Below are 13,330 nucleotides of genomic sequence, written 5' to 3' on the forward strand. Positions count from 1 at the left end.
AGCTTGGACAAGTCACTCCACTTTTCTGCCTCAGGGTTTGTCTACACTGCCAAATTCAGGACAAATCTTTTGTCATTCACAGGTGCTTAAAAAAGCCCCCCTAAAAGATAAAAGCCTTGCAAGCAGCAGTGTAAATGGCTTGTCAAGAGCAGCATTCTCCAGTAGACAACTCCAACCCTGCTCGTAGGGACTGGAAATATTGGCAAAGGTGCCAATAAATAGTGTTTACACTGCCCAGTGTTTAGCAACGCGGCTGTATCGACACAGCCATGTCGCTAAAAACTGCGCAGTGTATACAAGGCCTCGGTTCCCATCTTTAAAATGGGTATTTTTCCATCTCTGTCTTATAAGCACTAAACTAATACCTTTGTCTTAGGAACGTGCAGAATCTTGGTCATGCTGCATCTTTGAGGGTGGCTGTACCTCGCCTTATGGAAAAGTAAGACCTCAGTTAAAGTCAGTGGAATGCTGTTGGCTGCAAATTTTCTCCTGTTGTTACAAAGTATGTTAACATGTCCAATCCACAAAGGCCACCTTCAGCTACTAAAGGATTTACAATAGCTTTGGTGCTTGAAATCTAAAATATTTTGGTGTAGATTCTTTAACTATATAGCTCTCACACTAAGAATTTTATATTATGTAAACCAAGATAATCCGTATTTACTTCTCTGCTAAATTTCTTCTAAAGCCTAAGGAATGGGGACATGTAACATACATTTCTCTGCTTAACTCAGTGCTTGCTTGAGCTTTTTAGTTGACTTTTAACAGCATGTCCACCAGCCACAAAGATAAGAATTGATTTTCAGGATGACTTAAATCCTATCTCTCCCGCTAATTCTCTAGTTTAAACCAATGGCCAGGTGCAGCCTACGTCTGTCCTCGTTTTAAATTATTGCTTTTTTACATAAAGGAAATAATTCTTTACATTATCACTTAAATTGTATACTGTATGTGACTGGGCAGTATCTTGTTCTGTGTCTGCATAGCACCTAACATAATAGGGTCCTAGTTGTGTCTTCAAGAGCATACCAGTGTGATTTTGAAAGAACATGAAATAGGGTTTTTCTGTTTAGCGGCTTCCACTTGAGACAGAATTTTTGGATACACTTGATTTCACTGTTTCAGTGTTGTTTGCACTACCACTCTTGGGGTATGTCCAGACTGCATCTCTCTAATCTGCATCCCTCTGCCGACAGGCAAGTCGACATTGCAGATGAAGCGGGGATTTTAATATACCGTGCCTAATTTGCATTAAAATGGCCGCCGCGTTTTGCCGACTCAGCACATTGTCGGCAAAAAGTGGCAGTCTAGAGGGGGATCTGTCGAGAAAGAATGCCTTTTTCGACAGATCCGTTATGCCTCCGGAGGCTTTCTTTCTCGACAAATCCCCTTCTAGATTGCCATTTTTTGCCGACAGAGTGCTGAGTTGGCAAAACGTGGCGGCCATTTTAATGCAAATTAGGCACAGGATATTTAAATCCCTGCCTCATTTGCAATGTCAACCTGCCTAATCTGCATCCTCTGCTGACAGAGGGATGCAGTCTAGACATACCCATGCAGTATTAATGGGTCATGTTGGAATAGGCTTCCTGCTCACTGCTATGCACCGATTAAAAACAAAGCATATGGCAGTGGCTCTCTAGAAGTTATTTACTTATTTAAGGTCAGTTTAAAATAGGTTTTTAAAAATAATTGGACTTTATTTTAACGTGTATATAAAGTCCAAATATATATACTAAACTACTGTTCTAAATTGGTGGGGGGTTTTAATTTTGAGTACAAATGATCGATCTAGTATGGTACACACTCACATGATGTTTAGTATTATGTTTCAAACACTGCAAGGATCTTTTGTTTAAGAAAAACAAATAAATACTTTTCCTGGAATTTTAAAAACATAACTTACACTGGTAAGTTTGTAAAATTTGTTTTTTACAAACTTAAATTTTAATCCAAAATGTCCAATTGATGGTTTTCTGAAACACTAAAGACTTGTTCACTAGGTCAGCATGCTATTCTGTCCAGAAACAACTGAACTGGTTTTAAAGCTTTTACTTGCTGCTTTCACTTTTAAAAATAGTTTATTTTTATGAATGCAGGATTACAACACAACTCCAGAGGATGCTCGTGCTGTGTGACTTTCCAAAAGTTCTGTATGAAAAGTTCATTAGTTTTTTCCAGACTATTACGCTTCCTTGTCACTGCTATGCCTTCTCAAATAGGTATGTTCTTGCTTTTATAGATGATATATTGTTACTCAACGGACTTTCATACATTTAAGTGTGAAAGGGAATATTTGTACATTATTTCTAGTCTATTGTTTTACATTCTAGTCTACAATCTAGTCTATTTTAGTATAAACTTAAAAAACAACAAATGGTCTAACACTTTATAGACTAACAAAACATATAGATAGTATTATGAGTTTTCGTGGGCAAAGCCCACTTCTTCAGATGACCTGAGTTTTGAGTTTAGGATGTGCAGATCCAAAATAAATAGGGAAGAAGGCGGGGGGGGGGGGGGGAGGGGGGGAACAAGGAGCAGAAGGTACGAAAATATCAAAGGGAAGAACAAGTAGGCATATAACTGTTAACCTGTAAGCACCTTAAGATTGGATAGTTAAAAGAAGCAGATAAGGATCATAGGATAGCAGTTAGATAGGAAGGGTACTAAGGCAAGAATCTACGCAGACAAAGAGCTGTTGACACCTTCATTTGAATGTTAGGTTGATAATGTCCCAGCCATCTGTTATCTGTATAGACTGTGACCTGTGACCAACAACTTGAACTCTTGAAATTTGTCCAGAGACTAAACCTGGCATGTGGCTTAATAGAAACTAGTTATAGTTAACCTCCTAAGTATTCTTTTAATGGCAGCCTGGGAAATTAGAAGCTTAAAACAGCAGGGCTACATCAGGCTTTCTTTTATTTGCCTTTAGAAATCACTGCAAGAAATAGTCAGAAATTGTTTGTAATGAAGACTGCAATCATTCACTATATCTCATATGTCATAAGACACATTGTCTCAAAACACTGACTGGCAAGTACTCTATTTCCAAACAAAATTGCTGACATTTTGTGGTAAAATCTACATGGGGTCATGTGTGTGTGGCTTCTGGACATTCTAAATTGGAACTGTCAGCACTCGGGTGGCAAACAGTCATTTTTAGACATAACGGTTGTATAGTCTAGTTTCTAAGATGTTTATGTTAATGAACTCAAGATTTAGTGAGTCAAATAGACTGTGAAACTTGGCAAGAGGAATTAGTCTGGCACAATCGATACAGACTCTGTAGCAACCCAATCATTGTACGCAAATATACATTCCGACACAATTTTCTTTGACATAATTTTCTTCTAAAAACTAATTGTCCTAAATACCAGGAAAGTATTGCACTGAAGTCTGCCATTAACAGATTTACTGCCAGTAGATCACTACTTGATGCTGATGCTTGTACAGCAGTGGGCAACCTAGGCTAGCAAGTGTGCTGAATGAATGGCCTCCTTCATATCCGAAGGCTGCAAGATTGTTGTAACCAAAGACAGTTTCCCAGGCTAGGGAAGTTTTCCTAACTGTGCTTGCGGACCTAGAATTTGCAGGTTGTGCCGATGGAACCGTAGCAGCGCATTGATTGGATGTAGAGGGAGCACACGGCTCTCGAAGTCCATGTTGTGTGCAATCAGCACGCACCTCACTTCATGGGCCCTTGCTTTAAATACATGTCAGTAGGGTAAAAACGACATAGATGGAAACCAGCGGAATCTGGCAACCTGGCCCATGGCAACAGCAAACAAAATGTCTCGTGAGCCACACACACAATTCCAGTTGCCTACCACTGTGCTAATAGCTTCATTCTGCAGCCATGACTAACATATGAGCCACGGAGTTCACTTTCTGAAGTGAGTGAGAATCTTTGGAAATGTTACAGCAGTCTGTGTTGCACCAAGCCTTGTTGTTGTATTTGCACTGATATGGGTGTCTGCCCTGCAATGTGAATTGTTATAGCACTTTGCAATAGTTTTTAGAAAAAATATCATTTTCACTTTTAATTTTCAGCCTAAATGTAGTGCCATGGGATCATGGATTACTAACAACTGTCTTAAAAGGCCAGAACATCACTGGTCAAAGAACACAGAAAGGGAAGAAAGTGTTTCTGTGGGAAGTACTTCCTGTCATACAGGCTCGAGTAGAAAAAATGGAAAACCAGCAACAGTAAGTTCTTATCTATCATTTCAGGACTTCCATGCTGCATCATATCAGCTTTGTGTAGTCTTTCAAAGCTTGAAAATTGCTGCTGCTCTATTTAAAAAAAAAAGGTAAAGATTGATGACTGGCATAGCTTGTAGTGAGTTTCAGCCTCCTGTGGCAACTTACAAATGTATTAGTGCATAAGCTTTCCTGGGTCGTATGGGTAAAGTGGAAACTTCTGTTTGGCAGGGATATATGATGGTTCGATGTCTGGTTAGTGGTTGGTGTCAAGCGGAGTGTGCCAGGGGTCTGTTCTGAGGCCGGTTTTGTTCCTCATCTTGGATGAGGGGATAGATTGCACCCTCATCAAGTTCACAGATGACACTAAGCTCGGGGAAGAGGTAGATACGATAGAGGGTAGGAACAGGGACCAGAGTGACTTAGACAAATTGAAGGATTGGGCCCAAAGAAATCTGATGAGGTTCAACAAGGACAAGTGCAAAGTCCTGCACTTGGGGTGGAAGAATCCCAAGCATTGTTACAGGCTGGGGACCGACTGGCTAGGTAGCAGTTTGTCAGAAAAAGACCTGGGGATTCCAGTGGATGAGAAGCTGGATATGAGTTAACGGTGTGCTCTTGTAGCCAAGAAGGCTAACGGCATTTTAGGGTGCTTTAGGAGTAGTATTGGCAGCATATCTAGATGTGATAATTCCCCTTTATTCAGCACTGGTGAGACCACACCTGGACTATTCTGTGTAATTCTGGGCCTCCCATTACAGAAAGGATGTGGATGCACTGGCAAAAGTCCAGTGGAGGGCAATGAAAATTTTGAGGGGGCTGAAGCACATGGCTTTTGAGGAGAGGCTGAGGGATTTGGGCTTGTTCAATCTGCAGAAGAGAAGAGTGAATGGGGGAGGGGGATTTGATAGCAGCCTTCAACTACCTGAAGGGGGGTTTGAAAGACGATGGAGAGAATCTGTTCGGTGAGGACAGATGACAGAGCAAGGAGCAATGGTCTCAAGTTGCAGTGGGGGAGGTCTAGGTTGGATATTAGGAAAAACTATTTCCCTAGGAGGGTGGGGAAGCGCTGGGATGGGTTCCCTAGGGAGGTGATGGAGTCTCCATCTCTAGAGGTTTTTAAGTCCCAGCTTGACAAAGCCCTGGCTGGGGTGATTGAGTTGGGATTGATCCTGCTTTGGGCAGGGGGTTGGACCCAGTGACTCCCGAGGTCTCTTCCAACCCTAAGATTGTATGATAAACATGCAAAGATAAGACTGTTCCATTACTACGGGGAGGACACTGCTAAATGGGTAATTCAATCAGGATTAGTGTGGACCACTCCAAACAGTTGATGAGAATACCAGAAGGGGAGAATTACTTTTTGTACTGAGCCAGCCACTCCCACTGATTGTGACCTCTGCCTCTACTCACCTGTAAAATGGGGATAATACCAATCTCCCAAGGGAGTAGAGAGATTCTTGAGCTGATTCCTTTTAAACCCATAAGTAGTGATGTTAACTACCTTTTTGGTTTTGTCTCTGAAAGTTCTTACAATATTGATAACCTTAATAGGTCTGTGAACATAGAGTTAATAGGTTTGGAACCCGTGCAAAATAACTCTGTCAAACTGTGTTGAAGGAGAAATTGTCTTGCTGGGTAAATTGCTATATGTACTGACGATACCTTTTGTAAAGGTTAGATCCTTTAATAGCAGCTGCCGTCGGGGATAGAATGGAAGCATTTTCCAATTAAATGTTAATTGGGTTCATTCAAAACTTTGTATCCATTTTTGTAGGAGAATTATGTTCCTCTTTTATATTTCTATCCACTTTGAATGTTAAGGGCAGTTCAAGGTATTTGATGTTCATGGATCTTATGAACAAATCTTCCTGATTAAAGCAGGGATGGGCAGTAGTTTTTGCCCGGGAGCCACTTCAAAAATTTTTGAAGTAGTCCTGGGCCACCCCAGAAGGGGCAGAGCCTGAACAGGAAGGGGTGGTTCCTGAACAGGAAGGGGCGGGGCTGACCCACCCCCCTGATCATGGTTGGTCTGAGGGCGTGGGAGCCCCTTTTTCCCCCTCTTCCCACTAGGCACCCATGCCCTGGAAGAGGCTTGGCACGCTCCCCCACCCCCAGGCCAATCAGGGTCTGGGCGCGGGGGAGTGCGGGAAGCCTCTCGCCCTGCAAAGAGCACTTGGAAGTGCCGTGAGCTCCTCGCAGGGCTGGGGCAGGGTGAAGGAAGCTCACACAGATCCTGATTGGCCTGGGGGCGGTGGAGCATGCGGTGCTTCAAAGCGCCACGTGCTGCTGGCAGAGCAGGAAGAGGCTTCCCTCCCCCAGGCCAATGAAAGCCTGGGGGCAGGGGAGCGCGGGAAGCCTTCTCTGCTCTGCCCCCACCATGTGCTGCTCTCAGGGCGGGGGCAGAGCGGAGAAAGCTTCGGGTGCAGCAGGGCCTCTGTGGGCTGGATCCACCCGCTCGGCAGGCCGGATTCAGCCCATGGAGGCCCTTTTGCCCACCCTAGCATTAAAGGAAGACCCGAGTGGTTTGGAGCAATGAGTCAGGCCTCTCATCTGATATCCCACCATAGCATTTCCTACCAGACCCCACATTGTAACCCTCATTGTCTGGGATCTCTGCTCATGATTTCTTCCTTCTGGAATTTGTTCCACTGGGAAGCCCATGGGGGGAGCATAACGTAGGTGCTATTGAAACTATAACAGACACACACAATGTGCATTCCCATGTTTCAGCTTATTTTCTGGTTTTCAGTGGTTGCTGCATGGGGAATAGCCTTAGCACTAATCAAATCATGTTAGCCCCATGTACTTTGTATACCATGGCAACCATGAAAGATCAAATAGAAGACCAGGACTGAAGGTTCATGTAGGGGACATGTATAATTTCTGTTGCTTTCATTTTATTCAACACTTCATGGTAGAGGGAGAGAGAAGGCAAATTCCTATTGATTACACAGTGACATATTTCTAGATTTAAACATCGAATATCTCTGTAATGGTGGGGAAAGGGGTTTGTTTTTGTTTTTTAAAGCCCAGGGAGTTCTGTTGTTTTGGGGGTTTGTTTGTTTTTTCTGTAGGTAAATGTCTTCTACATGGGAGTACTTGCTTTGTCTCACTAATTCTCATTGGTATTCTTGATGAATCTGTTCCCCATTTAATGCCTACTTTTTTTTCTCTTTTCCTCACTTCCTTAGCTATAAGGAAATAGTTCGCTACTTGAAAGCTGTGAAATGCAATGACAGTCAAGGGTAAGTGGATTTTTTTTTTTTTAGTTTTTAATCTTTGCTTTAAGATTTCCCTATGTTTGTCTAATCTTCAGTAAAATCACACCTTGAAAAGGAATGATTCTGGTTGACAACCTTTTGTAGTTGAAGAGCACAATGTTGCATCTCTAGCAAATATTAGCTGGTAAACGTAGTTGGATCCAGTTTTGATTTTTTTTTTAATAACACTTGTGGGCCTGGCTTGACATGCATATTTAAGCATATGAGGAGGTATGTTTCTTGCAAGACCAAGTTAGGAAGGTTAATAGACCAACATTCTGAAAAATGATTCCGTGAACGCTCCTAGCAATACACACTGTTGTAGGTAAAAAAATAAATAAATAAAACAAATTTATTAACTACAGAAAGATGGTGATAAAAAGCGAGCAATGAGCAATACAAATCAAAACAGATACTGTGCTTAAGAAATAAAGCACAGTCTAAGATCTATAAACTAGGCACGATATGAATCAAGAAGTGTCTCACCCTGTGTGATAATATAGTCCATCAAGCTTCTCTATGCAGGCAAGCTTTCTTCTTTCCTACCTGGGACCTTCCTTCAGAAATCGGAGCAGGTCCAGAGAAGAGCAACAAAAATGATGAAAGGTCTAGAAAACATGAGCTATGAGGCAAGGCTGAAGGAATTGGGCTTGTTTAGTTTGGAAAGGAGAAGACCAAGAGGGGACATGATACCAGTTTTCAGGTATCTACAAGGGTGTCACAAGGAGAAGGAAAAATTGTTCTCCTTGGCCTCTGAGGACAGGATAAGTAGCAAGGGGCTTAAACTACAGCAAGGGAGATTTAGGTTGGACATTAGGAAATACTTCCTGCCTGTCAGGGTGTTTAAACACTGGAGTAAATTGCCCAGGGAGGTTGTGGAATCTCCATCTCTGGAGATTAAGTGCAGGTTAGACAGACATCTGTCAGGGATGATCTAGATGGTTGGTCCTGCGGTGAGGGCAGGGGACTGGAATCGATGACCTCTTGCGGTCCCTTCCAGTTCTAGCATTCTGTGATTCTTACTCAGTTCAGTCTTTGTCCTTCACTGTGGTGGTGTGCTGTAGGGGAAGTGAGGCCAAGTGATGTCACTTTCCCCTTTATAGCTTTTTATGTAAGGGGAACTTTGTCATCCCAAGCAAAGCCCCCAGTACAGTTTGTGGAAAAGTATAGGTGTCAAAATGGAGTCCAATATCCCCTGATTTAGTTACATGCCCTTGCATTGCTTTGAGTGACGGCAGCCATTACCTACATTTTTGCTACACAGGAAAGCTTATTAGTGAGGCTAACCTTTTCCTGTGGCCCATTGTTTTCATTGATGGGCCATTGTCTTAAATACTTCATTCACAATATATTGGTTATACTGGATGAAAACTACTTTATGGGAGTTACCTAGGAGCAAACACATTTGAAATGCAGATGTAGTCTATATTTGGAACGCCAGACACAAAAATGATACACACCTACAAATAGGATAATCATATTCAGCAAACCATAACTTATCTATTGATACCTCACATGACCTGTTTTTGTACAAGTTGCATCACAACTATGTTATAGTAAAAATCATTATCGCTGTGGTAAATATGGGGGGCAGTGTGGCACAGGAGCAGCCAGGGAACTATTTAGAAAGAGCAAAATAACAATGAACAAGATAAGTCAGGACTGGAAAGAGAACGTTGAACATGAACCGTGCCTGGGCAAACTATGCTGTACAGAGATTGATTCCTACAAAGTAACCAAGCCAATCCTAAAATATGTAATGCAATTTATAGTAAACGTAACAAAATCTGTAAATGTACATAGTGGAAGAGGGTATCTCAGTAATCTTAGACCATCTCTCCACTTGCGGGAGGATCGGTGCTGTGGTGGTCAATCTTCTGGCATTTGGTTTTAGCAGGTCTAGTAAAGACTCTCTAATTAAATGCTGAAGGCACCCCCGTCGGTGCTAGTACTCCTCCTCCTCACAAGGAGCATGGGAAGTCGATGGGAGCGTTTCTCCCGTCGTCCTCCTAAAGCTTGACTTAAGGTACATTGACTCTAGCTACATTTTTTACGTAGCTGGAATTGAGTCAACTCAATGTAGCATTGCTGTATGATAAAGACACCAGAGTGACAAAATCTGTAGTTAAACTGAGTTCTTGGGAAGTCAAGTGGAAAGAGGTCTCAAAGGAAATTCCAATAATGCATCCATGTTAACGGAATCCACAAAAATCAAATCTGCAATCCTTTCTTGTATCCAGGTTAAGAAAGCTTAGAGATAAAATCCCATTCTACTTGTGCAAAAGTGGAGACTTCGTTAGTGCTGTACATTCATTGTTGCTTCCCTTCAATAACCTTGCATGCTGTACTGCCTGCCGGATAACCCCTTTCCAGTTTGAGATCTACCTAAAGATGTTCAGAACTGGCAGTGTTCCCTCGGGAAATAATTTTCATGATGCTGGAGAATGGACTTCAGTTGGCAAGTATTATTCATTGACGTGCTTCTTGCTTCTATCCACTTGGTAGCCCACTTAACTATGTACCACCCTAGGCATCAATTTGGATTAAATCTAATAACAGAAGATTTATGGGACTTTAAACTCAGCCATAAATTATCTGGGTTAAAGCACAGTACATAAGTGAGAGTCGGGAACAGCCGTTTTAAGTTTTAGTCTCAAGCGGAAACAACTTTGTTGGTTTATCATACTCTGACTTGCACAAATGCAAACCCTTGTGATTCGGCTCCTTTCTTTGTTTTTTCTCCTAGAGGACTGCTTTGTTACAAAGTGCTGAGTATCAAACCTTTTTGTAAACCTCATTGTAAACGCAACAGCACGCGTATGTGCCCCACACTGTCACAATGTGTCAGCTGTGACCTCGAGCAAACTATTGACTGGATCATGCAGATGCTGAGGTCATTTCACCAAAGGCATTTGCTCAAGGTCATGGCTGAAACATCAGGCATCATTAGAGGTTTTCTGCTGCGATGAGTCTGGTATCCGGACTTGCCCCACAGGAACTAGTCTGATACCATAATCTTATTTCACACACCCCTACTCAATAGCTATTAGTTGGTGATATTTGTAGGCGCATGGGCTATTTAACACAATAGTCATGTATTATAAACATTCAGTACCTGATGAGAGGATTATTCCATGTGATATGTTTTAGTACTTTACACTAATTCTATTTTAATTGCTTGTACATATTCCCAAGGACTTTGGGGGAGCATATTATAAACTGATGATTGGGACCTAGAATTGTGATGTGAAATACTATTAAGCAATATGGACAGTTCTCATTTTCATCCCCTCTTTGTTTTACTGGTGTTTAACTATGTGTTGGGAGGTGCTTTAGTGACGAAGGTCATGGCAATCACAGATTCCATGACTTTACCAGACCTCCTTGACTTCTTTGCTTCGGGTTGTCAGGCTCCTTGCCTCCCTGCGCCAAAACATCCTCTCCCTTCCCCTCCCCCTCCATCCCACCCCCAGTTATTTTTAGTAAAGTCACAGATGAGTGATGGGCTCCTCTGAAGTTTTGTATATTGCCTGTGACCAGTCCATAACTAAATAACCATGACAGAATCTTAACCTTAAATATGTATTAGATTTAAACACAGTAACATTTTATCTCCTGTTTTTTTAAAATTTGCACTTAGAATGAACACAACTATCAGGTTTAAGGAGTTGTCTTCTTTTTGCTTCCTCTAGGTACTCCTTTGAAGATCTCCGTTCTAATTAAGCATGCATTCAAACTCCTTTACTGCAATCTGTCATTATACAGGAATGTGAGTGTTTTGTATTAATCTTATGCTTCTGTTGGAGTTTCTATACATTTCTATTCCATACAGCCACTGTTTGTCTAATACAGGACTATAGTGTGGAACAGCGTTTTTTTTTTCCTGACGTGATGCTAGATTTTCCCCCAAATTTTAATACCGTACTTATGTTTTTCGAAACATTTGCAAAAACATCATCCTTTCAATACTTTGGCAGACATTAGCTCCTTTCCACAACTGGGGAAACTGAGGCAAAGGAGGAGAGCTGTCATTTATCCAAGACCTTATATTAATCAATGTCAGACTTGAGGGTAGCTGGCCGTAATCCTGAGATCAGTCTGTCAGAGGTACAAAAGGCTTCATTGACAAAGTGGAGAGCAGAGTGAAGCTGTAAAAGCAAGTTGGTACAAAGGGTTGGTTGATTAAACTAGACCCTTGTTAGATCAGTTTTGTCCGATGTCCTGTTAAACTGGTAGTCCAGTTGTCAGTGAGTTGACATGAAAGAAGACGAAATTCTGTTGGTGGCTATGTAAGGGAGGAGGCAGGGTAGTAAGGAAAAATTCTGCCAGAAAGTAAGGAAGGTTTGCTTTCATCCTTTGCCATAGACAATGAAGTCAGTGAAGGAAGAACAGAGGTTTAGTTTAAAGAATGTGTCATTACGGCAGTGGAGGTACTGTGGGGAGAGGGAGGTGCTTTCAGAGAAAGGACGGTGGTGAAAGTCTGGCATACAAAACAAACTTAAAGAAGAGTTTGAGGAAATGCGATAGGGAGAGCATTTAAAAATGCTTACCCATAGGCTAAAGAAGGCAGTTGCTGAGGTAAGAATGGAGGCTGAAAAGGAATTGCACAGAAAGATGTTAGCAGAAAATTGGATTTTGGGCTGATGAAAGAGAAACAGTGAAACAAAAGATGAAGAACTCTTTTCTGTGAAGGATGGGAGCGATGTGGCAACTAATGGCAGACGTGGAAAAAATACTTCTGAAGGCCATTAAATGAGAAGTGAGTTGTGAATGCAAGACTGCTGACAACTATGGGAAAGTATCGACAGGTACGGCTCTCTATAGAGGAGGCAGAAGAAACACTGAATAACATGAAGGATGGTATAGTAGCTGGTGAAGATGAGAACTGCTATGATCTATTCTAGGCAATTGGAAGTACTGGAGCTAAGTGGCTTCACTGTGTGTTCGCTGGGCTTGTGCAAAGAGACCAAATGACTGGAGAACAGTCTTGGTTGTGCCTCAACGGGAGGGTCAGAGTAAAGCCACCAACTAGGGCATCACCATGTTGAGTCAGCCATTTAAAGGGTTTCAGTGGCAAGGTGAGGGAAAATATAGAAGACCACCAACATGGCTTTAGGAAGGGTAGGAGTAGTATAAATGCAGTATTTGCAGTGACATAGTCACTTGAAAGAATGATAAATGGAGGGCATTACTGCTGGGTAGCCATCATTAATCTTGAGACAGCTATGACTTGGTACAGTGCGAGCTGGTGTTTGGCGTATGGAGATGAATGGTAAGGGGTCTGGAGATGATAGAGTAGCTGTATTTAGGGTCAGGCGCTTAGCTGATGACACTGAAATTTGGGAGAGTTTTGAAGTGACAGTGGGCTTGAGGGAAAGCAGTGTGCTGAATCCACTTCTCTTCATCCTAGTTTTTGGAGTTAAAATTAGTAGAACGGAGCCTGTGGTAAGACAGAGAAAACAAATGCGTGCTGACAATCCAGCTCTTCTAGTAAATATGGTGTTGGAGTGGGCCCCTATTTGAAGATCATGGTTTGAGGGTAAACACAAAGACAACTGTGGAAGGAAGATGAAAGAAGAGCTTTTGGCTGACATTTCAGGAGAGAAGCCAAATCAAAAAAGGGTGTGTGCCTGTGAAGTATGCTTAATGACATCAAGAACGATCACAAACTGAAAAGAAGAACCCAGTGTATGTGGACAGCATGAGGACTGGGGGGACAGGCAATCAGGTACCAAATTTGAAAGGAGGAGTCTGTGCTGGGGGTTGGGCCAGGATTCCCCCTGTATGTATGGTTTGGAAAGAGAGGATCTTATGGGGATAGAAGAAAACATGATGCAGGTGGTAGAAAATAGTATATTGAG

At 42.1% G+C, this 13,330-nt stretch overlaps 1 protein-coding gene across 1 annotated transcript in view; it reads left to right on the top strand.

Moving 5' to 3' along the window:
- The window catches only part of LOC102463364 (uncharacterized), a 38,351-nt gene that overhangs the window by 11,800 nt on the left and 13,221 nt on the right, over positions 1-13,330 (top strand). Inside the window, exons 8-13 of the mRNA XM_075899805.2 lie at positions 377-439; positions 2,100-2,222; positions 4,057-4,212; positions 7,401-7,454; positions 9,710-9,927; positions 11,162-11,238. Coding sequence (XP_075755920.2) covers positions 377-439; positions 2,100-2,222; positions 4,057-4,212; positions 7,401-7,454; positions 9,710-9,927; positions 11,162-11,238 — 691 coding nt within the window. The remainder of the gene's footprint in view (positions 1-376; positions 440-2,099; positions 2,223-4,056; positions 4,213-7,400; positions 7,455-9,709; positions 9,928-11,161; positions 11,239-13,330) is intronic.

This window comes from Pelodiscus sinensis, chromosome 15 (assembly GCF_052426305.1).
Source record: "Pelodiscus sinensis isolate ZL-2025 chromosome 15, ASM5242630v1, whole genome shotgun sequence".
NCBI classification, from domain to species: Eukaryota; Metazoa; Chordata; order Testudines; family Trionychidae; genus Pelodiscus; species Pelodiscus sinensis.